The sequence below is a fragment of the Mustela nigripes genome, chromosome 3 (genome assembly GCF_022355385.1).
Source record: "Mustela nigripes isolate SB6536 chromosome 3, MUSNIG.SB6536, whole genome shotgun sequence".
Taxonomy (NCBI): Eukaryota; Metazoa; Chordata; class Mammalia; order Carnivora; family Mustelidae; genus Mustela; species Mustela nigripes.
This window is the reverse complement of record NC_081559.1, coordinates 190165744-190193730: the sequence shown is the minus strand read 5'-3', so window position 1 is coordinate 190193730 and position 27987 is coordinate 190165744. Positions and strand designations below refer to the sequence as shown.

Genomic DNA, 27987 nt, shown 5'->3' with positions numbered 1-27987 from the left:
TGTGTCGGGAGACTTGGGAACAGAGGCTGAAGGCTGACATGGAAGAGGGAGTTGTCAGAGCCCTTCAGTGTGCGGGACCGTGTTCTGCCACACCTGTTTTCCGTGCCCCTCGCGTGTGTCAGAGGGACCTAGGTCGAGTGCATGCATTTTCTTGTGTCTGGGTGCTGATGCTCGGCCTCCTGGCCACATCCCTGGTCCTCATGGTCATCAGGGCCTGTTGGGGATGCATCCTAAGACCTTAAGACCCAGTTTCACATGCTTTCATTTATCTTGGTAAAAGCGGCGTTTATTTATTTTTTCAGTCTTTTGTACAGTTTTATTTTCTCCCTTCAACCATAATAACATGATATCCGAATTTTGTCTTAACTGGTGGGTCTGTAAACACAGGCTCATCCAGGCCACTTACAGGCAAGGCAAATGCTGCTTCTTGAAATGGTCACCATGGAACCTCCGGTCCTCCGACCCAAGTCGCCCCCTTGCCTGGCTTTAGCTTCACTATACTGTGTGGCCACTTCATTGAATCTCCTCCCAGCCTTTAACTTTTCCATGGCTTCCATGATTTTCCCATGTTTTTCACACAGAATGTGTCTGACCTTTACCGCACTGCCACTACCTTTGGGACCCTGAGCTTTCTTGTCAGAACTGTCACTCCCAGAGGCTGCTCCCCCTTCTCCCCCTTTCCCGGAACCACTTTTTCCCTTGGGCGGCATCTTCGGAGCTTGCGGCAGAGCCCTCTAAAAGCGGCATTTAAAGACGTTTCTCCTCTCAACTTTCTGTGGTTGTGTCTGCATGTCGACACTTAAGAAGACATGCTGGGGACGGGGGGACGGTGGTGACACAGTTGGTTCTCCTCTTGCGGTCCTGGTCCCCCGTCTTAATTCTCATACCACCTCTGGGAGGTGGGAGTATTTCCTTCGCCTCAGTGCAGGCACGAGGTGGCTCGTCCCCGGTCACACTGTGGTCAGGGCAGACCGTCAGCCACGCCCTTCTGGCGAGTCTCTTGGACACCTGTGCCCTGTTGGAAGGAACGTGCTCGAGTCGACTTTGTCCCGTGAGAGCAGAGGCTGCGTGGATGCTTTCCGTGCTGTGTCTCGTGCTACACTAATGAAACGTCCCCGAGAATTCCCGCAAGAGAGGAGCAGGAACAAGGCAGTGTGACTCTGTGGGTTTCGTAAAAACAGGGTGTCCTGCTTCTCATCAACACTCACGTTTTCTTAGAGGTTGTTGTTGTGTGATTTCCCTCCTTGATGTTTGCATTTCTTCCATTGGAGGCACTTTTAAAGGTGAATGTGCTCTGGTGCCAGTGCAGGCGAGAGCTTGCCAGTGCAGGCGAGAGCTGCCATCCTCTGCGCGCAGGGCATGGTGGTTTCAGACATGGGTCTGACCCCCGGCTGCCTCCAGGGGGCTGTTTCCAGGGGGAGGGTGGGCGGCGAGAAACAGAGGGAAGTACAGCAATGAGGGAGGTAAGTGAGGCCAGCACACTTGCCCTTCTCCTCTCACACTGCCCCGGAGAGGTCAAGGTGAAGGGAAGGGAGGGCTGCCTGGAGGAGGGGTCCTGAGCTTGGTGAATAGGACTTGCCTAGGGAGAGGCGTTGTGGGGGTGGGGAGCTCGCAGGAGGGTAGGCAGCACACCCCAAGCGGAAGCCTTTTGTATTCACACCAGGATATTGAAAACGTTCCCATGAAGCACGCGGACTCTGTTGCTGATGTACTTAGATGGCATTTATGGAAGCGGGTTCCAGTATTTCGAGTTTAGACAACATTTGTCTTTTGAGCCTGTAATTTATTTCTGGAATGAAGCCGAAGTTACCAAGGAAATGTTGACCCGGTGGGGAGATCTTCCGTTAGCTAACATTGCCTCCTTACCCCTCCCCGAGCCCTAGGCAGTCGCTAATCTGCTTTCTAGTTCCATGGGTTGGCCTGGCTAGGGACTTTGTATGAAGGAAATCGTGCAATTACTAAATAATGGCAGAGTCAGTAAATACCCTGTTTTCTCAGGCTTGTGGTGAGGGTCCCACGAGAGAATCGAATGACCTTCGTGTTGTAAAGGTGCTGAGCTGAGGACTCTGGTCAGGGCAGGGTCCGCCTGACTTGGAAAAGAGGTGCTGTTGTGACCTTGGCCTTGGCCTGGGGCTTGGTTCCCTTATTTTTCCCCCCGAGAGATGGGCCAGGTGTGTGGAAAGTCTGGTTGGACTTTCACATTTCATCCAACACTTGCCTGTCCTCAACTCCAATTCCCATGCAGTGCAAAACAAAGGAAGTTTTAAATTGAATCCCTGCCCCATCCCAAATAGGTCTCCCTCCAGGTCCAGTCTAGTTGCGGTAGGGCCCTGGGATAATTTGGCTGAGTTGTTTATTTCTGTGACTCTTAACCTTCTCTTTGCTAACGATGTGCTCAGTGGTCATAAGGCGTGAGTTCACTCAATACAGTCTCTCCCCTACATCCCTCTCCTGAGGATCTAGGGGGTGTGACTTACAGTCCAGGCTGCGTTAGCATCAAGGAAAAGTGGAGAGCCAGCCGAGGGCAGTCATTCATGCTGTTGCTGGAGCAGGCCCCCTTTTTTACAGCATTGCGCAGAGTTGGTGCGGGGGAGACGGGAAGACCATGTGAAATGCCGGGGCTTTGGGCTCTGGTGGGCTGTAGCTCAGAGCCATGTCCACCTCCCTGATCTTGGGCATTTGCCGAGTCTCCACTTTCTCATTTGTAATATGAAAACTGGGTACCATCTCTGGCCTCTCAAGGTCGTGACATATAAATTAGAAATTGAGTGGCATACCCAGATCCGCTTCTGCGGTCTGCGGGTCACGATCCATGAACTGGTTTAGTTGTGAAACAGTTTAGTTGGTCACAGCTAGTAAGTGCCTCTTAAAAAATGAAATGCCATAGAATAAAATAGAAATTACTAGCATTAGACACCTCTTCCTGAGGTTAAGTATTGTTTTCTGAGACCTTTGTTTCCATGTTTCAAGATTTATTTTAGAGAGAGAGAAAGAGCGGGCTTGGTCTGGGGAGAGGCAGAGGCAAAGGGAGAGCGAGACTCTCAAGCGACTCCACACCCCATGCAGAGCCCAGTGCGGGGCTCGATCCATGACCCCGGGATGAAGACCCAAGCCGAAACCAAGAGTCAGATGTTTAACCAACTGAGCCACTCGGGTGCCCCCGTTTCCATGTTTCCGTATGTTTCCGTATCAGTGTAGGTGCTTGTGTGTCCCAGACGGCAGTGTCAAATGACCTCCTGTGGGTCCCTCTAAACGAAGTTTTTGGTACTGACCCAGCTGATGTGATTCATGACGTCCTGAATGAGAATCACGTGGGGCTGAGAGGGCGCTGAGCTCATGCCTCCATTGTAATTCGAGGGGGACCGGGGAGTCTGCCCTTAGGTTCCTCCTGATAGATAACGTGAAATGGTAAGAAATGGACCGTCAGGTGGATGTTCACGATAGGTCAGTCTTTTCCCTTTCTCTCCAGCTTGTGTTCCTTCTAAGAAGACCTCACGGGTAACCAGCCGATCTGAGGGTACTTGTGGCTGTCACAAGCCCACCGTGGGGACAGGACATGTTTTGGTGTCACCTGCTAACTCGACCACTCATAGGGTATGGCTTCCTTTCCTGACTTCTCTGATACCTGGTCTGTGAAGCGCCTCTGGGTTGTTCGGTTGTTGTGGGAATTTAGTGAGATGGTGTTTGTGAGGGACTCGGTGCAGGTCCAGGTGCGCAGGGGAGCGGCCGGTCTGAGCCAGCTCGTCCTCCTCCTGAGTAGTGGGGGCGGTGGTGGTAGCGGGGCGTGGAGGCAGCACCCAGCCGTCCAGGGCGGCATGGCCTCTCAGCACACATTTCAGATTCCCTCTTGATCCCTGCCTTTGAAAACTGTGAGCTCTGTTTTTGGCTACAAGCGTACACACAGTTAAAACCTCTTATTCGTACTTTTTGGAGGTAAAGTAACATGTTGCCAGCAAAGCATAAAGTAGAGGGAGCTACCTCCGGTAGCTTTCTAGAAATTGACAGATTCGTCTTTTTTTCCCCTCAGTGGTCACAGATCAGTTGGTTTCTCTGTGGCCCTGTCTGGGTGCGTGTCCACAGTTCCCCAGGCCTCGGGCTCCCAGAGTTTCCTGTGTCTAAAATGCAGCTTCCCGTGAGCAAGGCCGGGGTCTAGGCTTGAAGGGGGTCACCTGGCAGAACAACGCTGCTTTCAGCGGACGGTGGGATCCTTGCATTCAAATCCCAAAGGGAGCATGTTTGGGGTGTGTGTGTGTGTGTGTGTGTGTGTGTGTGGCGGGGGCAGCAGGCTTTTTTTTGGGTGTGTGTGTGTGTGTGTGTGTGTGTGTGTGTGTGTGGCGGGGGCAGCAGGCTTTTTTTCTAGCCTGTTCACATCAGTCCCAATTCAGTGTCCCCTTCTCTGCCTCTGTGTGGTGGCAGCTTGCAGTAGCTCACGGCTGCTGGAGGGCAGGCAGTGTCCCGTACTTCTGTCCTCGGGGCAATGCCTGGTGCATAGCAGGGCCCTTGGCCCCCATGACCATGCTTTTATTCCTGGGAGCTGGTTCAGAGTGGGATCTCCCACCCTCTGTTTTAAACTTGACATCACGTTTCTTATAGGAGTGGTACTTACGGGAGAGGTCATACACTTGGTGGCTGGGGGCAGGCTTGGTATTCTCCACCCACTGCTAATTTCAGACTTGAGAACTCCCAGTTGCTTTGGGGGCCAAGGCCCCTGACCTCCAGCTGAAGACCAAGGCGGAGTCCACCCAGACGTGAGAGCGGGGGGCCCGAGCTTGGGCCCTGGGCCACGCCCACCCCCACACTGTGGCCACAGACTCCTGCTGACACCTTTCTTCTTTCACAGGGTCCTTAGTCCTTTGTTGCTTTGAAGGCCATTTCCACGGGGCACAAACAAACTTGGCGGGCTGGGCTCCCTCACTGTCATTACTGTGCGGCTTTGTGCTCTCCGCCTCTGCCAGGAACTCTTCTCACAACCGCTTGTTTTATTTAAGTTTGCTGTGGCAGGTTGGGTTTTCATCTCCGGTACGGAACTGAGGCTTGGGGAAAAAAAAATAAATGAGTCCTCAGAGCGCCCCCTCCTCCCACCGCTGTGTCCCACCGCCCGTGTCCTTCTGACGGTCTTCAAAGGCATCAAGAAATGAGGGCCCTGATAAGCTCTAAGATAAATTGCTTTCAGACTACCGGAGATTAAAAGAAAAAAAATCAAATAGCAAGGACTGAGGGGAGATGACTGTAAACTCCTTCAAAGCCCTGCTGAACGCCTCCATCATCTCTGCTGATGAGGGCACTGGGGGCAAGTGGGGGTGGTGAGAGGCCTCCTCCAGGACGCCCACCAGGCCCAGGGCGTCTTTCAGAAATGGTCTGTGGGCACGAGTTCCTGTGTGCAGGTTCAGGCAGTGATGGGGTGAGCGGGAAGGGTCGGGCAGCGGAGGACAGTGACGGGAGCACCTTGAGAAGGCGTGAGCCCCCAGCGTAGCCTGGCTGGAAGTCTGTGGCACTGGCTGAGCCACAGCTCAGGACGGTGTCACGAGAGCCGCCCGGACCCCTGCACGCCTGAGCTCGGCAGGAATCTCTTGGAACCCAGACGTTTTGTGGGATGTGTAGGTGGACTGATGGTTCAGAGGGACTGTTGCTAGGTGTTGTTTTTGTTTTTGAATACCAAGTACCATTCTCCTAAGTGTGCTTCAGGGAACCCCCGTTCTGGAGATGTTCCGCAACAGCAGCAACTAATCTACAAGGGGCTTCGGAGGGTGCTCATGGAGACCCCCCTTCCCGGAGATTCCCGGCGTGCACTAGCCCGCAGGGGGTCTGTTATCTGAGGCCAAGCTGCATTAACAAGGCCACAGCCATTTAGCAGCATCTCTCAGATTTGTTGAGGGCTCCCTAGAGTCCAGGCTCTATGCTAACAAGCTCTTTATGTGTGTTGTCTCTTGATAAGCTTTATCTTTTAGGTTCGCTGCAGATGGACCAGAAGGTACAGAGATTTCGCTGTCCCTAGACAGGCACAACCTACCCCACTCCTGATGTCCCAGACCACAGGTGGACACTGACACATGATGAGCACCCAGAGTCGAGTTTACACTCGGGGTCATCTTGGTGTTGTACGTTCCGTGGGTGTGGACAGACGTATAAAGACTCGTGTCCGCCATTATTGTCATTGGAGAAGAGTTTCAGTGTCCTAAAATCCTCCTCGCTCCCCTGGTCATCCCTCTCTTCCCCCTACATTCTGGCCACTCTGGATCCTTCCGCTGTCTCCATGGTTTGGCTTTTTCCAGAACGTCATAGAGTTGGAGTCATACAGTTTGGAGCCTTTTCCCATTTGGCTTCTTTCACCTAGTTAACAGGTCCTTGATTTGTGTCTGATCTTAGTGGGAAAACTTCTAGCTTCTCAGCATTAAGTATGATGTTAGCTTTGTTTTTTAGATAATCTCCATCAAGTTGAGGACGTTCTCGCCTCTTCTTGTTTACTGAGATTGTTTATCATGAATGGATGTTGAATTTTACCAAACTCTTCTTACATTTCTGTTGATATGAGCATGGGGTTTTTACTTCTTATTCTGTCAGTGTGATAGATTTATTCTTTGGTTTTAGAGCATTGAATCAGCCTGACCACCAGGGATACATCCCATTTGGTTGCGTTGTTTGGTTCTTTTTACACGTTGTTGGGCTCGATGTGCTAATTTTTTGCTGAGGATTTTTGCATCTCTGTTCATGAGAGATACTGGCCTGTAATTTACTTTTCCTATAATGTCTGTTTTGGGTATTAGGGTAATGCTGGCCTTTGTAGAATGAGTTAGGAAGTTTAATTATTCTGTTTCTGTTTTTTAAAAGGAATTGTAGAGAATTGGTATAATTTCTTCCTTACATGGTATTTTGAAAGATTTTATTTATTATTCATGTGAGAGGAGCGCACGAGTGGAGGGGAGAGGCAGAGGGAAAGGGAGAAGCAGACTCCGCACTGAGCAGGGAGCCCAATGCAGGACTCGATCCCAGGACCTGGAGATCATGACCTGAGCCGAAGGCAGACGCTTAACTGATGGAGCCACAGAGGCTGCCCCTCTTCCTTATATGTTTGGTAGAATTCTCTTGGTACTTTTTGTTTTGGAAGATTATTATTATTTTTTTAAAGATTTACCTGTTTTGAGAGAGAGTGCCTAAGAGTGAGGGGAGGGGCAGACGGAGAGGGGAAAGAGAGAATCTCAAGCGGACTCCTCGCTGACCGTGGAGCCTGATGCAGGGCTCAGTCTCGCGATCCAGAGTTCATGACCTGAGCCAAAACTGAAGGTCAGATGCTCAACCAACGGAGCCACTGAAGCACCCCTTGTTTGGCAACATTATTATATTGGTGCCATTTCTTTAACTAGAGATGGGACAGTTATGACTCTTTCTTTGGGGGTATCGGCAGATTGTGTCTTTTAAAGAATTGGTCTGTTTCATCTAGGTTGTCAGATTTGTGGGCATGGATATATTCATGGTATTCCTTTACTGTCTTTTTCATGTTCAGGGGATCTGTGCTTTGTCCCCCTTTTCAGTAGTATCTTCTCTTTTCCATTTCCATTTCTTTTACTAGTAACTTGTGGCCTCTCTTTTGCCTCAGGATTCATGATTTCAGTGATCTTTTCAAAGCATTAGGTTTTGGTTTTGTTGATTTTTCTCTGTTGATTTCCTGTATACCGGTATGTATTTTCAAATTTTTATTTAAATTCCAGTTAGTTAACATATAGTATGATATGGGTTCCAGGAGTAGAACTTAGTGGTTCATCACTTATGTACCACCCAGTGCTCACCCCAACAGGTGCCCTCCTTAGTACCCGTCACCCCTCTAGCCCAGCCCCCGCCCTCATCCCCCCAGAAGCCTCGGTTTGTTCTCTCTAGTTAATTGTCCCTTATGGTTTGCCTCCTTCTCTCTTTTTTTATCCTCTTCCCCTATGTTCATCTGTTTCTTAAATTTCACATATGAGTGAAGTCATATGGTATTTGTGATTTCCTATTTTTAATTTATTTGATTTCTGTTCTAATTTCTAATTTTTTTTTTCTGCTTAATCTGGCTTTAATTTACTCATCTTTTTTCCTACTTTCCTAAGGCGGAAGCTTAGATGGTTAATTTTAGGTCTTTCTTCTTTTCTAATATTACACATTTGGCATTATATAAATTTCCCTCTAAGTACAGCTTTCGTTGCTTTTCATAGATTTTGATAATTTGTGTTTTCATTTTTATTTAGTTTAAAATTAAAAAAAAAATTTCCCGAGAGTTCTTCTTCGACTTGTTCTTTTAAAAGTTTACTGTTTAATTTGTGCATATTTTGCAGTGGTCCAGCTATGTTTCTGTTACTGATGACTAGTTTAATCCATCAGGGTCTGTGAGCAGACTCTATGATTTCTGTCCTTTTCAGTTTGTTGAGGGGTATTTTGTGGCCCAGAATGTGGTCTATTTTGGTGAATGTTTTATGTGACCTTGAGAAGAATGTGTATTCTGTGGCTGTTGGAAGAAGCCGTCTATAGTTGTCAATTATTGCCAGTTGATTGATGGTGGTGTTGAATTCAACCGTGTTCTTACTGATTTTCTGCCTGCTGGATCTGTCCATTTCTTACAGAGGGGCGTTGAAGTCTCCAACTAAAGTAGTGGATTCAGCTATGTCTTCTTGGAGAATTGATCCCTTGAACGTTATGTGGTGTCCCTTTTTATAACTGGTAACTATCCTTGAAGTCTGTTCTGTCTGAAATTTATAAAGCTACTTCTCCTTTTTTCTGATTAGTGTCAGCGTGGTATCATTTCCTTTTAATCTGTATATGTCTTAGATTTAAAGGAGGTTTCTTACAGCCAACATATAGTTGAATCTTGCTTCTTGATCTATCTTGGCAATCTCTGTCTTTTAATTGGTACATTTAGATCATTGATAGAGTGATTACTGATATAGTTGAATTAATATTGATCATATTTGTTAGTGTTTTCTATTTGTTGCCCTTGTTCTCTGTTCCTTTATGTTCTGATCTTTTCTGTTGTTTGTAGTTTTATTTATTTATTTTTTTAAGATTATATTTATTTTTCTGAGAATGAGAAAGAGAGAGAGAGCATGAGCTGCGGGAGGGTCAGAAGGACAAGCAGACTCCTTGCTAACCAGGGATCTTAACAAGGGGCTTGATCCCAGGACCCTGAAATCATGACCTGAGCCCAAGGCAGATGCTTAACTGACTGAGCCACCCAGGCACCCCTCGTTTGTAGTTTTAATTGAGCATTTTATAGGATTTCATTTTCTCTCCTTTCTTAGCATTATTAGTTACACTTTTTAAATTTTATTTTATTTATGTATTACTTTTTCTAGGGGTTACCATAGAACTTGTGGTATACACTTATATATGATCCAAGTTGATTTTCAAATAGCACTGTTCCACTTAATGGATAGTGTAAGTACCTTGTAATAACAAAATAATCCCAATTCATTCTTCATACCCCTTGTATCACTGCTGATACTTATTTCACTTTTATATAAGCATATGTATACAGAAAACTTATTGAATACATTGTTGCTGTTATTATTTTGAACAAACCTTCTGTTAGAACAATTAAGATTAAGATAAATGGGGACGCCTGGGTGGCTCAGTTGGTTAAGCAGCTGCCTTCGGCTCAGGTCATGATCCCAGCATCCTGGGATCGAGTCCCGCATCGGGCTCCTTGCTCGGCAGGGAGCCTCCTTCTCCCTCTGCCTCTGTCTGCCTGTGCTCGCTCTCTCTCTCTGATAAATAAATAAAATCTTTAAAAAAAAAAAGAAAGATTAAGATAAATGTTTTAATCTTACCTTCACTTCTTCCTTCTCTAGTGCTCTTTCTTTATGCAGATCAATCTTCTAGCTTTATCTTATTTTAATATTTTTTGTAAGACAGTTCTTAGCAGTAACAAATTCCTTTAATTTTTGTTTGTCTGAGGAAGTCTGTATTTCTCCTTCCTTTTTGAAGGATACTTTTGCAGGGTACAGAATTCTGCATTGGTGTTTTTCTTTTTTTCTTTCAGCCCTATAAATATTTCACTCTGTTCTCTTCTTGTGTGGTTTCTGAGAAGTTGGGTATAATTCTTACCTCTGCTTCTCTAGAGGTGAAGTGTCCTCCCTGCCAACCTTGGCTTTGTTCAGTACTTTTTATTTACCTTTAGGTTTACTGTCGTTCAAACAGGATAGGTTTAGTTTCTTTGGTATTATTCCTATTTGGTGTTTTCTGAGCGTTTGGGATCTGTTTTGGTGTTTGACATCTCATAAGGGAAATTCTCAGTCATTATCATTTCACGTATTTCTTCATTTCCTTTATCTCTTTCTTCTCATATTCTCACTACATGCATTTTACACCTTCTGTCGTCCTACAGTCTTTGGATATTCTCTTCTGTTTCCATCAGTCTTCTTTCCTGCCTGCTTTTCAGTTTTACAGATTTCTTTGGAGATACCTATAAGCTCAGAAATTCTTTCCTCAGCTGTGTCCAGTCCCTTACTCCTCCATCGGAGGCATTCTTCACTTCTGTGGCAGTAGTTTTGATCTCTAGCATTTCTTTGTTGGTTCTTTCTGAGAATGTTCATGTCTCTGCTTTCGTTATGGGCTATGTCTTTTGCCTCCTCTCTGCATCATCTAGTAGACCCTGAGCATGCGAATCAGAGTTGTTTTAAATGTTCAGTCCGGTAATCCCAGCATCCTTGCCTTATCTGAGTCTGGTTCTGTGCTTGCTCTGTCTCTTCAAACTATGTGTTTTGCTTTTTAGTGTGTCTTGTAATTTTTTTCTTCCTTTAAAGCTAGGTACAAAGAACTATATTAGGCTTTTATTAATGTATTGGTAAGGTGTGGGGTTGGGAGCTCATTCTCTAGTCTGTGATTAGGTCTCCGTCTCTTGGTGAGTCTCTGCCCCTGGACATGAACGTTTCCAGTATTTCTCGTTTTTTTCCCAGCTCCTTTAGGTGGGGAAGGATGGCTAAAGGGGTCTGGGTTTGGTAGTGTCCTTTCTCACACATGGAAGAATGTAGTAGGTGGCTGGAGGTGGGTATTTCCCTTCCCCCAGGTAGCTTAGTCTCTAGTAATGCCCCAGCAGGTTAGGTGCTGGTTAATTGGTTTCCCCTGAGGAACAGAATGCTGTGGTATATTTCAAAATGCACCCCCTACCCCCAGGTCCTGGTTCTCAGAGAGCTTTTTGCTTGTGGGTTTGTGCTCCCAGAAGTCATGATTCTCTGCCTTCTCTCCAGCTTGGGGGGCAGTGGCTTGCCCTATAATTTAATGGATCTAATGGATTAAGAAGAGTTGTTGCTTTTTCAGTATGTCCAACATTTCATTTGTTGTTAGGGTGGAGTGCAGATTTCCAAGCTTCTTATGTGCTGGGCCGGAAATTGGAAGTCCACTTTATGTGTTTTTAATTTCCTTTTTCCTCCTAGCAAGGAGGCTGTTTTTATTGCCATTTTATAAACGAAGAAACCAGGACATTAACAGGTGAAGTCACTTGCCCAAAGTTCCCCAGCTAATAAGTGGTGAAGCCAGAATTTGGACCTAGGGACTCAGAGCCGTGAGTCCATACTCCTAGTCACTGTCTTGTAGGAGCAGGAACTCTGGAGTACACAGGTCTGGTCTGGACACCTACCTCTGCTCTCTGGGGGTGGTGTGAACCTTGAACAGCTTCTCAGATGCCTTGTAGGATGTGGTGTGCAGAGCACAGCACTCTGCATGAGGAAGTTTTAAAGAAATGGTTGCTATTGCTGTCATGATTTATTGGTGTGAGTAGACTGCATTGTGGGGTGACTGACTCATTCACAAGACATGGAGAGCACTTGGTACAATGTCGAGCTCCTTGTAGGTGCTCATTCAGTGGTGGGAACTCGTCCTCCTGTACCTCAAGGTGAGCAGGGACTGTTAACGTCCTAGAACATGCAAGAGCCCGAAAACGTTCCTTGTAGCCACAGCTCCTGCCTTTCTTGTGGGCTCGTGCAGTTTAACATAGGTCACACTTCGCAGCTCATCGTGGGTTCATGGTGTTTCTCCGCCTGGTGAGCTTGTGCTAATGCTGCCTCATTGGTGGTCTTCCCTGGTGGGGACGCTGAGGGCGGGTGGGAGCAAATTCGCACGCAGTGCCCTGTGCCGTCTGTCTGCCCCTCCCCCCGTCCGAAGCACCTGTTGCCCAGGTGGAGGCTGGCTGTGGCCTTTCCCTTTGTCTGCTTGCCCCCTATATGAGCCCCTAGGGCCCCCTGCCTATGAGTGGGTTATCGCCTCCTAGTTCTGGAGGCCAGGATTCCAAGATCGAGGTGTCGGCATGGTTACTTCTTCCTGAGGACTTCCTGAGGGAGAGTCTGTTCTTTGCCCTTTATCCTAGCTTCTGGTTTTTTCTAGCAAAATCTCTGTTGTTCCTTGGCTTGCAGTCTCGTCACCTGGATTACCTGGATTTCTGCCGCCTTCTTCACGTGGCATCCCCATGTGCATGTCTGTGCCCAGAGTTCCTTTTTTTAAAAATCGGGACACCAGTCATGTTGGATTTGCCACCACCACTGCCCCCCGCCCCGCCCCACCACCATAACTTCTGCAATGACCTATTTCCAAATAAGGTCTCATTCTAAAGTACTGGGGTTTAGGACTTTAATATGAATTTTGCAGGGGACACAGTTGAACCCATAACACCCACTCTTTGGGGGAAAATTGCCATGTGAAGTAGCCCTACAGTGAGCTGAAGGAAAAGGTGAGCAAAAGGTACAGCTTGACCATTCACAAGAGCCTCCCGTATAGTGAGAACGTAGCGTGGCAGTTAGCGGGGTCAGTGAAGCAGGGAGCAGGGCGGAATGAACTCCTTACTCGCAGCCTCAGTGGGAGGCGGGCCTTGGGAGTCGTAGGAGCTGTGGGGGTGGGGGGAGCATCTTGGGTTCAGAAACTGGCTCTTCCTCTCAGACGTGGGGCTCATCACCCTTGGCCTCCTGTCTTAATCTGTAACATGAACATCAGGATGCCTATCCATTAAAAGTGGTGCAAGTCTTAGTGAAATAACTTCTATGAAACCCCCCACACACCACGCAGAGAGCACTGGAGGACATAATACGCGTTGCGTCGTGGAGCAGCGCCGGTCTGCACGGTAGACCTCGAGGCCAAGCCCTGCGCTCTGCCGGCCTGGCCACCTCTATCGGACCATCACCTGTAAGCCCCGCCCCTCCCTTCTGCGCTCCGGAGCTCCCCAGGCTGTGTGGGGCCAGGTGCAGGCGGCATGTCACTGTGTTTGCAAAGGTGCACTGTGGTCTAGCGGTGGTGGCGGCAGCCGTGGCGGTGGTGGCGGTGGTGGCGGTCTTCCCACGGAGCCCAGGTTTGAATGAGACACTCCATTGATTATGCTCTCTTTCTGTTAAGGACAAAAGGAGTTACTCTTGTCCAGTGTGTGAAAAGTCTTTTTCAGAAGACCGATTGATAAAGTCGCATATCAAGACCAACCATCCTGGTAAGGTTATGTGTTTTGGAGGGGGATTAATTTGAAAGGGCTTTTGTTTACTTTGACACACAGCGTTCTTTATCAACGGCACGGGATGGGCATAAGGGGGGGAAAGGATGAGTGAACTCGACGGACGTGATTACGTTAGTTTAACGTTGGGAAGTTGTTGTAATTCCTTCATTTTGTCCTTTCCTTTGGTCTTGGATAGATCCCCCCCCACTCCCGTCTCCCTCCTCCCTTTGCGTGTTCACTTGGAATGCCTTTGGGTGGGTCACTTACAAGGAGGTCTGACCTTGACGCCACTCCCTGGGAACCCACGAGAAGTTTGGTGCCCACCATGGTGGTCCGGGAGGGGTGCGCGCTCACAGGCTGAGGAGCCTTGCTGAGCTGGAGTGACCGTCGCCTCGGGTCTCCCCACATGGGTCTCTTTGGCTACTCGGAGGTGTGAAGCACGAGCCGCTTGGGTATTCACGCCTGTCACACCTCTGTTTTCACCACCTGGGACACATTTCCTCCACTCCGCTAATTCCTGTTCATTCTCTATGTTCTTCCTTGGAGTCCCATCCTTGGGGAGGATTTGGGGGCTCCCCACCTGGGGGAGGGCCATATCCCCACCCTCTGTGCGCTGACCCTTGTGTTCAGGTCATTGGCACTTCTCCTGCCCTCGCTCCCCGTGAGAACCTTGGGGAAGGGCCGCCATTGTTATGGTCTAGTCCCAGGTCCCCAGCCTCCCATCGGGCAGGCCCGAGAGGACTATGTGTGGTATAAATGAGGAACAGGTAAGCCAAGCACCTTTCCCCGCATCCGTGTCCCCTTTGTATCTGCTTTATTTTGTATCTGCTCCTGGGCTAGGACACCGACTTGCTGATTATAAGTGATATGGAAGAAAAGTAAAGAAATAACAGAGTTCACCAATACTCGTGTTTTATCTGGGACCAGATGGAGCCTTAAGACCTTCATCCGTGTGGGAACACATAGATTATGGGATTCTCTGATGGCCTCATTCTGGCCTGTCACCGGGTGTCCAGTGTGAGCCCAGGACACTCATCTAAACCGGTCACCCTGTCTCAGGAACCTATGTGAGGTGTGCTTTGTCTTTGGTCTGAACTTCAAATATATACAAAACACAGAATAATACGAGGAACCCCCACAGGTGCCATACTCATGTGCATTCTGTCAGACTGGTTTCGTGTCTCAGCCCTCCAGACTTTTTGTTCTAGAATATCTTAAAGTAGGTCCTGCACTTAGATCATTTCCCTGTAAAAAGAACTTTGGGATGCTAATCAAGTTGTTTTTGGAGTATAAGCAAAACAAGCAGAATTAATTGATGGTGTTTCTTTATTACTCCCTACCATTAGTTCATTTAAAATTTCCTCAGTCAACACAAGACTGTGTGAATCAAGACCCAGGCATGTTGCTTTTACTTGTTATGTCACTTGAGTTTCTAATATCCTGTGGTTCACCACACCTCACGTTTGTTCCCGTGACATCCGTTCCTTGGAGGGACTGGGTTGCTTTTCGTACATGATTTCGTGTCCTGCATTTGTTTGAAGGTGCCTCATGGTCTTGTTTCTCCATCCCTCACATTTTATGCTCATGGGTATTTAGATCTGAGACATGATCAGAGTCTGGTTCAGTTTTCAGGCATGAGTTCTGTCACGTGACTTGGGGGGGCACATATCGATCGGCCACGTGAGCACTGCTGGGACCAGCCAGGGTGTTGGGGTGCGGTCACAAGGTTCCCGGACGTCTTGGGGGGACCGATCCTCTTTGGCTTCTGAAGATGCCCCTTCTTTCCTTCTAGAGGTGTCCATGAGCACTATTTCCGAGGTGCTCGGGCGGAGGGTTCAGCTGAAAGGTCTGATCGGGAAGCGAGCCATGAAGTGCCCGTACTGCGATTTCTATTTCATGAAGAACGGCTCCGACCTTCAGCGTCATATCTGGGCTCACGAAGGTGAGTACTCCTCTCCCAGGTGGACCCCCATGTGCGTTTTGTGCCTCCATTCCCCATGTGGGCGTACTTGACGAGGAAGCCATCCTGTCATATGCCCGGCGGTTAGACGTCCTTCCGCTTCCTGAACCTTCCTAAGAAATGTGTCCATTGGCCAGCGAAGCTCAGGGCGTTCAGTCGCTGCCCGTTCGGGGGCAGCTGCAGTGAGCGGAGGTGTGTGCATCTCCTGGATGTTTGCTGAGCTCCCGCCTATGACTTAGGAAGCTGGAGTGCTGCAGGCAGAGGGCTCCTGGAGAGGACAAAGGATGACGTGTTTTCTGCTGGGAGGACTGAAACACCTGTTCTCAGGCCTTGGGGGAGGCACCGTCAGGGAGGGAGAGGCGAACAGTTCAGTAAATGGTGGAGTAGGGACCCAGCCAAGACAGAAAGAGCAGAGCCCAAAGCCAAGGTTGGGAGGCCATGTTTATCTACCAGGACCCAAGCACCTGCCCTCTGTGCCCCAGGCACACCCCGAAGCCTCGGTGAAGCCTCGATTTCCTTCACTGCTACGTCTTGGGTCTTGTAGACAAGGGGTGAAAATGCTGGGCGCGCAGTGTATCGGTCCTTCCCGTGCTCAGGATTGGGCACCGTGTCCCTCCTCCTGTACACGTTACTCTGGGTGTCACAGTCTTTTTGTTTTGCAACTCCCTCTGGGCGGCGACAGACACCATGGCTTCTCATCTTCAGAGCCCTTCAGGGAGTGAGTGCTCCAGAGGAGGCCCTCAGTAGGTGTCTGTCGAGTGAAGGGGGAGCAGCCAGGATGCCCCACAGTCCAAGCCTTTAGCCTACCAGCAGCACGTGTCCTAAGGCTCTGCTTAGTTTATGGAAATGTGCTTTCCCCGCTGATCCTGGGGGCCGATCCCATTGATTTCTGCACAGGCCCTTGTTGACTCTCACGTGGGTCAGTTTCTCTCGGTTCAGTGCGATGTCATGGTTGTGGGCTGCAGAACACGCTCTGCCAGCGAGGAGTTCCTGGGCTGCGGGGAGGGGCGGGTGCCGATGACTCACAGTGCACTCTAGCGGCTCGGCTAGCGGGGCTTCAGGACGTGGGAACACTGAGAGGGCAGCAGGGGCCTTGGCTTGGGCAAGCCAGAACAAGCTGCACAGGGGGAAGTCCTGGCAGATCCAGGAGGACAGGGCTTGGCTGTCGGGCAGAGCAGCATGGAGGAGAGCGTGGCCAGGCCCGTGTGTGGGTTGTCTAGGGACAGGCAAGTGCACTGCTTTGTTCGATGTGGGTGTGCACACACATGCACACACATATGTAGGGTATGTCTCTGTGTCCGTGTGATTTAATTATATATACATGTATGTATTTCCCCCTCTTCTGGTAGGTGTGAAACCCTTCAAATGTTCTTTGTGTGAGTACGCCACTCGCAGCAAGAGTAACCTCAAGGCTCATATGAATCGTCACAGCACTGAGAAGACCCACCTATGTGACATGTGTGGCAAGAAATTCAAATCGAAAGGAACATTGAAAAGTCACAAGCTCCTTCACACAGCTGACGGTGAGTAAATGACTCCATAGCATAATTAGTTTTTTTCTCCCTCTTGAAAGTGGAGTTGGAAGCTGATATTCCAAGTCCAGCAGAAATAGCGCATGTGTCCGCAGGCAAGAAAGAGCTGGGTCTTTTAGAATTTCAGTTCTGAAAGAACAGAAAGATCTTCCTGCTTCCTCTTGTCCCATGCTCAGGACTAGAGCCCTGCCTGACCTCCCCCAGTGCTGGGTGTGTGTGCACGTGTGCGCGTGCTTGTGTGCGTGCGTGGGTGGGTGTGGAGGGGATGCTGCTTCCAGAAATAAGGTACCCTCAGGAGGCCTTGATCTGGAAATTTTAGTCCTCTTCAGCCCTCCATCCACACCTGAACCTGAGGACCTGGAGGGGCAGCCATGATCACATCTGACCTGATGTTTCCTAGTGGACGCTTATCATCCAAGCCACCTCAGGGTTTTTACTCAGTCCAGAATGGGGCTCAGTGTAAAATATGAACAATACTTGGGCAGATTTGATCTCAAGATCAAATGTGAAGTACATTTGAGTAGATTTCTAATTTCATTCATTCTTAAGAACTATTGATTGAGTTCTTACTATGTCCTAGTCCTCCCTGGGGTATGGAGTCAGTAAGGAACAGTTTCTGCCACCAAGGAGTTTATAGCCTAGTGGGGAGGAAGAGAAGTATGCGAGCCATGATTAAGGGGGTTGCTGCAATGGAAGGGGCTCAGCAGCCTTGGGGAGAAGGGTGTGAGTTGCTGGGGGCAGGAGGGGTGGTGGGCAGTGCTGACAGTGGCCAATGGAGCAGGGGCAGGATGGAGGAAAGGAAAGCAGGATTATTATAGGAAGATAGGCATTTAGGTTTCTAAGATCTATGAAGAATTTATCAAACTCAAGACCCAAAAAACAGATAATCCAGTCCAGAAATGGGCAGAAGACATGAACAGACACTTCTCCAACGAAGACATGTAAATGGCCAATAGACACATGAAAAAATGCTCTGTATCACTAGTCGTCAGGGAAGTACAAATTAAAGCTACAATGAGGTACCACCTTCCACCAGTTAGAGTGGCTAAAGTTAATTAGACAGGGAACAGCAAATGTTGGGGATGTGGAGGAAAGGAACCCTCTAACACTGTTGGTGGGATCGCAGTCTGGTGCAGCCACTCTCGGAAACAGTATGGAGGTTCCTCAGGAAGTTAAAAATAAAGCTACCCCATGATCTCACAATTGCACTACTAGGTATTCTAGGTATTTACTGCATAGTTACGATGTAGTGAAAAGAAGGGCCATATGCACCCCAGTGTTCATAGCAGCAATGTCCACAATAGCCAAATTGTGGAAGGAGCTGAGCTGTCCTTCAACAGACGAATGGATAAAGAATATGTGGTCCATATACACAATGGAATATTACGCAGCCATCAGAAAAGATGAATGCCCACTGTTTGCATCAACATGGATGGAATTGGTGGGGATTAAGCTGAGTGAAATAAGTCAAGCAGAGAAAGATAATTATATGGTTTCACTCATATGTGGAACATAAAGAATAACATGGAGGAACGTGGGGGAAGGGAGGGAAATCCAAAGGGAGAGAAATCAGAGAGGCAGACAAACCGTGAAAGACTCTGGACTCCGGGAAACAATCTGAGGGTTTCATAGGGGAGCCCTGTGGTGGGTATTAGGGAGGGCACATGTTGTGATGAGCACTGGGTGTTATACGCAACTATTCAATCACTGAACGCTACATTAAAACTAAAGATGTGCTGTATGTTGGCTAATTAAATGTAAATTAGAGAAAAAAGAAAGACAGGCAGCTAAACCATAAAAGCTGTTTTAGCATTTTTTATTTTCCTTTAAAAACCCCAGTTGTGGGAAGGTCTGGTTATTATTTTATGTAATAATATTAGTAAATCATATTTATAAATCTATTTCTATTTTAGCACAATTATTTACAAAAATTGGAGTTCACTCTAAAAATTGGATTGATTTCAACAATTATTTGTGATTTTAGAACTTACAGGATGATAGCCATTAGGTCATACCTGTATTTTAAGAATGTTCTAGGGAATCCATCCTGTTGTTTGTGCATCTGGGTGAGCTTGAGGGGCTAATGGAGAGGCTGCGCGCTGAGCTAGGCTTCGTTAGAACTAAAGATCCAGGGCTTGCCTAAGGCTCAGGAAGGCCAGAGCTGTAACTGTTCAGACCCAAGCAGTGTGCCGTAAATAAGAAAATCTGTAAGCAAAATAATTAAAAATGCAGTGACAGTAAAGCAGTCTTACCCTGAGTAATGAAAGCATTAAATCATGTAATTGTTCATGAATTCTGTACCTCCACAAACAATAAGGCTTACTGGTATTTCTTGACTTGGAAGCAATGATACACTGAAATCCCAGATAATACAGTGCCGCTAATGGGAAACAGCAGTTGTCAGCGCCAGGAAGTCTGGGGTGTCCCCTGGGCTGTGGTGGTGGTGTCTGGGGGGCATCTTGGGGTGCTGTGGCCTCATGCCTGGCTCAGAGGTCTGGGTTCTGGCCTGCAGGGATTCAAGAAGTTTGTGTGTCTAATCGGGGGCCTGGACTGACTGCTGTCGGATGTGGAGGGAGGGCTGAGGTGACGGTGACACACGCAGCCCGTCGACCTCTCACTTCACTTGCTTCCCTGAGCCCTTCAGCCGGGAAGGGAACTCAGATGGGCACTGATGGTGTGTCCTCGAAACGGTGAGACGACCCTCCAGAAGGAAAGGCCTTGCAGACATGAAATTTTTTTTAAAGATTTTATTATTTATTAGACACAGAGAGAGAGATCACAAGTAGGCAGAGAGAGAGAGAGAAACAGGCCCCCCGCTGAGCAGAGAGTGGATGCGGGTCTCCATCCCAGGAGCCGAAGGCAGAGGTTTTAACCCATTGAGCCACCCAGGCGCCCCAGACATGAAATATTTTTAACAAAACAGGAAATTTGGATTGATTCTTTTCTTTTTTTTTTTTTTTTCTTCCCCTGACATTTTTTGGAGTTTGAGGCATCTGTAAAGTCATGTCTTGTTTTCAGACACTCACCAGTCTGGCAAGAAAGGCATCATGTATTAGGTGCCATGAGAATAGCACCAGGATGGGGGAGTCCTGCTGCCTCGGTGCACCCCCTTCCTGCCCCACGTGGGTCCGAGTTTGGTGGGACAGGATAAGGATGCGAGATCTCGACAGCCCCTGGGTCTCTCTCGGCCCATGCTCTGTGACATGGGGCATTATGGCTTCACCCGGTGGTACCGGCTTCCCCAGGGCTACCAGGACTTCCCTTGGTCTCGTGTTTTCTCGAAGGCCAGCTGGATATGTGGTTTGCCAGCCCAGTGTTCCAGCTCCAGGGCGATCTGCTCTTCAGCTGTAACTAAACCACTGGCCCTCCTTTTTCTTTCCAATTTTAAAAAAGCTTAGAACAAAAGCTTAGTTCCATCTCCTACCCACATTTTTGGTAGCACTCACATTGTATTTTGAGGATTCCTAAAAGCTTTCTGTATCTCAGGGGTTTGTCATATTGTGTAAATATTTCCCTGTAACTTAACATTTGCCTTTACGTTTAATTTGACACATCTTTTTATAAAATAAGTTAAATAGCCTTGCATATTTAAGCTTACCAGTCCTATCCTTTATTATTGTTATTTTACATAAGACAGTCACAATTATTTTTTATTTATTTTTTTATTATGTTGTGTTAGTCACCACATCATTAGTTTTTGATGTCGTGTTCCACGATTCATTGTTTGCATCCAGTGCTCCCTGCGATCCGTGCCCTCCCTCGTATCCACCACCAGGCTAACCCATCCCCCCACTCCCTCCCTTCTAAAACCCCCAGTTTATTTCCCATGGTTTGTCTCCCCCTCCGATTTCCCCCAATTCACTTTTCCTTTCCTTCTCCTCATGTCCTCCATGTTATTCCTTATGCTCCACAAATAAAGCGAAACCGTATGATAATTGACTCTTTCTGCTTGACTTATTTTACTCAGCATAATCTCCTCCAGTCCCGACCATGTTGATATAAAAGTTGGGTATTCATCCTTCCTGATGGAGGCATAGTACTCCATAGTATATATGGACCATATCTTTATCCATTCACCTGTTGAAGGGCATCTTGGCTCTTTCCACAGTTTGGCTATTGTGGCCATTGCTTCTGTGAACATTGGGGTACATGTGACCCTTCTTTTTACTACATCTGTATCTTCGGGGTAAATACCCAGTATTGCAATTGCAGGGTCATAGGGAAGCTCTATTTTTAATTTTTTAAGGAATCTCCACATTGTTTTCCAAAGTGGCTGCACCAACTTGCATTTCCACCAGCAGTGTAAGAGGGTTCCCCTTTCTTTGCATCCTCAACAACATTTGTTGTTTCTTGGTTTGTCGGTTTTTGCCATTCTGACTGGATTAAGGTGATATCTTGATGTGGTTTTGATATTATTTTTTTTCTTCATGATTTTCTGTGTTTAAAGAAACCTCCCTCATCTTAGGAGAAACTTCTTTTGTACTTTTTCAAGTTCTACTTTTATAGTTTATAACATTTATTAAAATGAATATTCTTCAAATTTATTTTGGTATGTGGTGTGTGGTTTTGATATATTTTTTTAAACAATTTTCAGTTGATTCAGCGTATTTGTAGGGAAGTCAGTCCTTTTCCTTTTATTTTGGAATGCCAGTCTCTCAAGATGCTGGGCATGTTTTGAGATTTTGGTCTGTTCAGTAGTATCTGTTCTAGTATATTGTTTTATTAGGTGCTTTTTTTATAATAAATTTGATCATGCACACATGTTACTCCTTTTTGTTTTTTATGGACATCTCTTAGTTTTTCTCATTTATCTCTTACTCCTTTGGATAAACTTAGAAACTGGTCAAGTAAACAAACAAACAAACAAAAAACCTTTCACTCCACCAAAGGAGGACATGCTCTCCCACACGGGGATGCCCTTGTGAGCTGTGTGACCATCACATGGGCCTTGAGTTCCTCAGGGACAGTGCTGGTGCTAGGGGTTTGGTTGCTTTGATGAGGCTGTTAGCCTCTAAACGTTGAATTAGCTCTTTATTTGGAAGCAAGCATTGCTTTAAAACCTGCCTGGGAGGACTTGGTTTTTAGTGGATCTGTTGTACTGGTAACAGTTCAACAGCTTGTCCCACAGAGAAACGATGTGGGGTAGGCAAGGTGACAGAGGCCCGAGTTTTGTAGTCTTGCTTGCCACTGCCTCATAGGGTGGCCTTGGTCAGGTCACTTTGCTGAACCTCAGTTTCCTTATCAAACAGGGATCAGTATGGCCCTGTGCCTGACGGGCTTGAGGATCCAATGACAGGAAGTGCCCCCTACTCGCTTGGGCTCCGCTGCCATTTTGGCTTTTCCTTCTTGGTCTCCTTTTCTGGGACCGCCTTAGCTGTGACCTCCCGCTCTCTGAAGTCCGCACACTTCTGTGCTCGTCCCCTAGCGCCTGTCCGCGTTCCCCCCGTGCTCACACACTAGTCGCGTGGAAGGCTTCCCAGCTTCCGCTGCCAGCCCCGTCCTCTCCCCCAGGCTCCACCAGCCCAGCTGCCCCTTTAGCATCTGCACCTGCACGTCTAAAGTCACCTCAGACTTAGCCTGTGCAGCGTCAGCTCCCCATCTGCCCCAGACCTGTGTCTCCTGCGGGCCAGGGGTCACCAAACTTGGGGAAAAAATGTAAGAAATATTTGAGATTTTGACTGCCACATGTGGTTCCTGCTGTATTGCCTTCTTTTTGATTTGTTTTTTTTCCCATAAACCTTGAAAAATGTAAAAGCCATTCGGCACTCCCAGCTGCACAGAAACAGGCTGGGTTTGGCCCTGGGGGTACCAAGGTTGGCTGACCCCTCCCGTCCACGTGTCCGTCAGTGGCCACTCCTTGACGGTCACCTGAGCCAGCAGCTCAGGTCATTGTTGACTGTCTCACTCACACCCTGCCCATGGCCTGCCCGTTAGCCCCTTCTGCATGTTCTCCTTCAGTTTCCCCTCCCAGCGTCCTTGTGGAGTGACATTTGTCAGTGCCGCCTCAGCCTCGTGCCTCCTTTCTTGCTGTTGCCGCCCGATGCTCTCCCTGCTTCTGGCCTTGCCCCCACGGTCAGCTCCCAGACCGCGGCCAGAGCGACGGGCCTGACTGAGCCTCCCCCTCACCCCTCAGTCTCCACCCTCCTCACTGTGGCTCTCCTCTGACTCTCTCCTCTCCAGAGGCGTCCACCTCTTTGCTGTTTTCATACTCGCCAGGTCCATGCCCTTCTCTCTTTCTCCTTAGACCTCTCTGCCTCTCCTGGGCATTGTAATTTCCTTGTTCATGATTTTCCAGGTCTTCACTCGACTGTAAGCTCGTCACGTGGGGACTCTTGACCTATTGCATTTGCTTCGTTTTGTACCCCAGCACTTCGAGCGACGCCTGGCTTACAGTAGGTGCTCAATAAATGTTTGTGGGCTGAACGAGTGAAGAAAACGTAAAGTGCCTTGTAGACAGTCGTTGGAATGTGGAAGCTCTTGAAAAGTGCAAATTCCTTTTCTGCCTCTCCGCTTTCAGATATTGTATTACATCATATGCCTGTGAATTGGGTGTTTTAAAATATGGTGGAGGAACTCACTATTAAATGAATCTTCCTGCTCTCAATTAAGTAAAAAGGAACTGAGTGACCGTCCTGTCCTTTCGCCTGCGTGTAGATCCGTGTTTTCACATTGATGGGCTTCCTTGAAGGGATGTGCTCCTGTTTATGCACGCTTGTTTCCCAGAGGAGCTCATTACTCTGCTTTAGAGGGGAGAGGTCAGGATGGGCGGAGGTTTCCATTAAAAAGGTTTGCTAGTCTATATGTACAAAGAGACGCATAGATCTCGTAAGGGCCTGATTAAACCCTTTGCGTGTATGCCAGCAGTGTGAGAGAATTTCATGCAAAATCATGCTGTAGCGCATTTTTCCCTTTTTGACGTTAAAGAGGGCCTCTGCGTGTGTGGTGTAGAGGCTTTCCCAGGATTCTGCTGCCCCCAGCACGTGGGGCAGGTGAGATGGCGCAGTGTTTTCCTGTTACGTAATCCATCGAGAATCCCCTAGTCATGAATAAAAAGCTCTTTAGCTCAGTGTTGATTCCTGTGGGTCCTCCCCGGCCCCATCCAACCTGCCCTCATACACTTGAGTTAAGAAGTTTTCTGGTAAAACTTACAAAGAGGAATTCTCCGAGCTTCAAGCACTCTTGTGTGCATCATAATTAGACAAGTGGAGAGTCGAGTGTGGAACTTAGGTCTGAGTGGAGGAAGTACCATTTTTCCCCAGGCTCCTTCAGTTTCTAATAAGAGATCCTATGGCTACATATGGAAATATTCTAGGTGTAAGTATGGTTATTTTTCTCCTCCTTCCTCTACAAGCAGAGTCCTTGTCAGATAAAGTAGCCCCACTTACCCGTGGTCTTTTTACTTCTAAAAGCATGCACTCTGGAGCCAGGAAGCTCTTCAGTAGAAGATGGTATCTGAGCAACCAGGTGGTCCATCCTTCCAAGTTCGTGTATGAGGCTTCAGCGAGACTGGTCTCTGCACAGCATCCTTGTCCCTCTTACCCTTCGGCCAGCTCACCCTGGAGTCAAGGTGAAGGGGGCATGGACATGGTGGATGTCTGAGGCTCACCGTCCCCGCAGGTGTCTGGGTGATGGACAGCAGGGGGCGGGCTGATGTTTGTGCCACGCTCTGGGTGGCACCCTGTCTGGGTCTACCTGAAGTTCTTCTCAGGTCTTTCTAAACCATGAGAATGACAGCCCCTGGGATAAAACGAGCCATGCAGCTTCCTGAAGAGTCAGCTTAGACTATAGATCTGACTGTCGCAGAAGGCTGGGTGACCAGAAACCTCACCGGGGTGGAGGGCTCTCAGCGGCAGGTTGCAGACGCCTGGACCAGCATCTGTAACCTCGGTCCTGTTCTTTTCTCTGGCTCTGGGCTGCCTTCTGTCTCTTTCCATGCCTGATGTTGATGCATTCCTCCTTGTATCAGAACTGATGGCTAATTACAGAGAACCGTCTGTCTCTTAAGTCTGCTGTTGCCTGAAGTTCAGCCCTTGAAGAAAGCATGGAGGCTTCTTTAACTGTATTTTTACTGCCGTGGCTATTTCTGTCCTGATTTGCCATTGTACAAGTCCCTGCAGATGGGAGGGCTGTGCAGACGGGGCTCCGCAAACTGCCGGCTGCTGCACGTCACGCTTCCTACGGGAGCTCTTCTTACCTTCGGCAGCACGCCCTGGTGGGCTGGGCTCTGTGGAGAAGCGGCAGACCCAGGTTGGAACCGCTTCCTGCCTGTATGACCTTGAACCCGTGCTGCATTGTCCCCGTTTGTTTCCCATGGCTGCTGTAACAGACGACCACATGTTTACTGGCTTAAATCAGCACAGATTTGTGATGGGACCGCTCTGAACTTCAGAAATCCAAAATCAGGTTGTCAGCATGGCTGCCTTCTTTCCGGAGGCTCTAGGGAAGACTCTGTTTCTAGCCTGTCGAGCTTCTAGAGTCTGCCCGAATCTTTTGGCTCTTTTGAACCCCTGCCTCCGTGTGCAAAGGCAGTGGCAAGGCCTTTTGGACCTGGCTGTCCCTCTGCTTCCATTATCACATCTCCTCTGTGACATGACCCTGACCCTCCTGTCTCCCCTAAGGATCCTTATGATTTCACTGAGCCCACCTGGATCACAGAGGATAATCTATCTCAAAAACCTTAACCTGGTCACGTCTGCCAGATCCCTCTTGCCATGGAAGGTAATAGGCTCTGTGGACTGGGACCTGGATGTCTTTGTGGGGAGGGTGTTACCTACCATAGTAGGGTTGTGGGAATATTACTTGGGGTCATATTAAGTGTGTTCATTCTAAGTGTTGGGTAGATGTGCCTGTCTCCCCTGGGGTCGGTGTTCTCTTGTTCTCAGCAACTGTGGACACAGCACAAGGATGGATGGTTATAGCACTTAATCTATGTCATCTACGTCATTTAGGAAAGATCCGTTTCTTTTCTCTCCGAACTCTCTCATTAGGAAGACACAGTGCAAGAGTCAATGCTTGAAGAATATCGGTGTTGAAAAAGGTGAAGTCAGTGTTCTGATAAATTTACTTATGCAGAGTGTCACCTTTTGCCGTTAAGGCTGGATCAGCAGTCATCATGAGATATTTTCACTTTAATGCCTCTAGATATTATTACTAGTAATAGTTCCAATTTATGCACATTTGTTTAAGTATTTTAGTGTTCCTTCAAGTTTGAGGTCCATGTGAAATTTGATTTGGCAGGAGTGATTTAACAGGTTTTTCCAACAAGGTGCCTTAAGTCAGAAGCAGTTGTCCGTCGCTCTCTTTCTTTGTGCCGATGGACTCCAAATGCCAGAAGACAAAGGGCGTGGTTTCGTTTTCACAGGATGGTTTGTGATTTTCCTACCATTGCACCTGCTCCTGCTATCTTGTGGAGCTCTAGAGTAACTAAGCAGCTGGAATAGTCCTCAGGGAAGTTCGTCGAGCAGAAGAGGGTGTAGCGAGACACAAAGGAAGCCGACAGCTGCTGTGCATTTTCTTTTTTTTTTTTTAAGTGTATTTTTCTAGTTTGAGATGTAATTGACATAACATTATGTTTGTTGAAGGCGTGCAACACAGGGATTGGGTATAGTGTATATAATGTGCATTGGTCGCCACGGTAAGTGGAGTTAACCTCCATCACGGCACGGAGTTATAGTGAAGGCATCCGACGCGTGGTCTGCTGCGGAGTGACACTGCTGTTGTCGCGACATTCATCCCGTTGCATTAGAGTACAGTGTTGTGTGTTTACATTTTACTGTGCATTCGCCCACTGCGGCTTATTTACTACTACTTGTAGGTTTGAGCCCTTTGACACCTGTTTTTACCCCCCCATCCCCCGGTAGCCACCATTTTACTGTGTTTTTTGTTTGACATTTTTCAGATTCCACAGAGAAGGGAAGATAGCACTTGCCTGTCTTTATCTGACTTACCTCACATTGCATAATGCCCTCCGGGTCCATTTCTGTGGTGGCAAACGGCAAGATGTTCTCCTTTCTCGTGGCTGGGTAATATTCCGTGGTGTGTGTATGCCACTTCCTCATTATCCATTCCTGCGTTGATTGCATTGGCTGGGTTCCAGGTCTTGACGATTGTGAGCGATGCTGTGATGAAGCTGGGAGTGCAGATGGCTCTGTGAAATCTTGTTGCTTTGGGTGTATACCCAGTAGTGGAATTGCTGGGTAGCCAATAGTAGATGGTAGGGAAGATCTGTTTTTAATTTTTTTGAGGAACCTCCATATTGTTTTGCATGGTGGTTGCAGCTTTTTACATTCCCACCAACAGAGCATGAGGGTTCCCTTTCCTCCACACCCTCACCAGGGTACCGTGCATTTTCTAAGGGCTGGTCAGCAGGCTGGGGGTCAGCAGGAGCCCCCCACCCCCCAACAGCTCCCGGCAGGTGTGGGGTAAATGCTGCCCCCGTGTCCTTGGAATGGCTTCTGCGTGAGCACAGACTCTGCAGCAAGGCCGCTGCTCTGCTGGCTCTCCTGGCCTCTCTCTTGCACATTCATCTTTCCATCCAAAGCAGAAAGAACTTCAGCAGGGAGGGCAATCTCATGTCCCTTGGGGCTGGTGACACCTCTCTCCTCGTCTAACTCAAGGCAGAGTGGCAAGGACCTTACTTCCCACTAGCTCCCCCCTTCCAGATCCTGTCCTCTCTATGCTGACATGCCAGGCTGAGTAAGACCTCAGTAAAGGGTACAGCTCAGGGTCACTGGACACCAGATCCAGTTCTTTCCTTTCCTGTCTGGTGCTACTTGCATTCAGGCAATGTCCTGGTCCTGTCACCAGGTCCAGCCAGGGCTCCAAGGTCAGGGGTCAGCTTGTTCCATCAGCCTGTCAGTTGTGGAATGAGGGCCGAAGAGCTCACGTTACCAGAGAAACAGACTCCTGCCGAGAGAAATGGGAGGACGGAGGGCTGTCTTTGAAGGGGAGCTGTACGGGATGATACCTTTTGAGGAACTAGAAGCTGGTGGTAAAACATGGTGCTTCCAGAGCAAGCCGCAGTGTCTGCCATGGGAAGTCTCCAGCCAGCCTGGCTCCCA

The 27987-nt window shown here is 48.2% G+C and overlaps 1 protein-coding gene and 1 pseudogene across 1 annotated transcript in view; one reads left to right on the top strand and one right to left on the bottom strand.

Moving 5' to 3' along the window:
* The window catches only part of ZFAT (zinc finger and AT-hook domain containing), a 188897-nt gene that overhangs the window by 80223 nt on the left and 80687 nt on the right, over positions 1-27987 (top strand). The window contains exons 8-10 of the mRNA XM_059395207.1: positions 13345-13432; positions 15228-15377; positions 16745-16918. Of these exons, the coding sequence (XP_059251190.1) occupies positions 13345-13432; positions 15228-15377; positions 16745-16918 (412 nt within the window). The remainder of the gene's footprint in view (positions 1-13344; positions 13433-15227; positions 15378-16744; positions 16919-27987) is intronic.
* Positions 317-716, bottom strand: LOC132013291 (peptidyl-prolyl cis-trans isomerase NIMA-interacting 4-like; annotated as a pseudogene).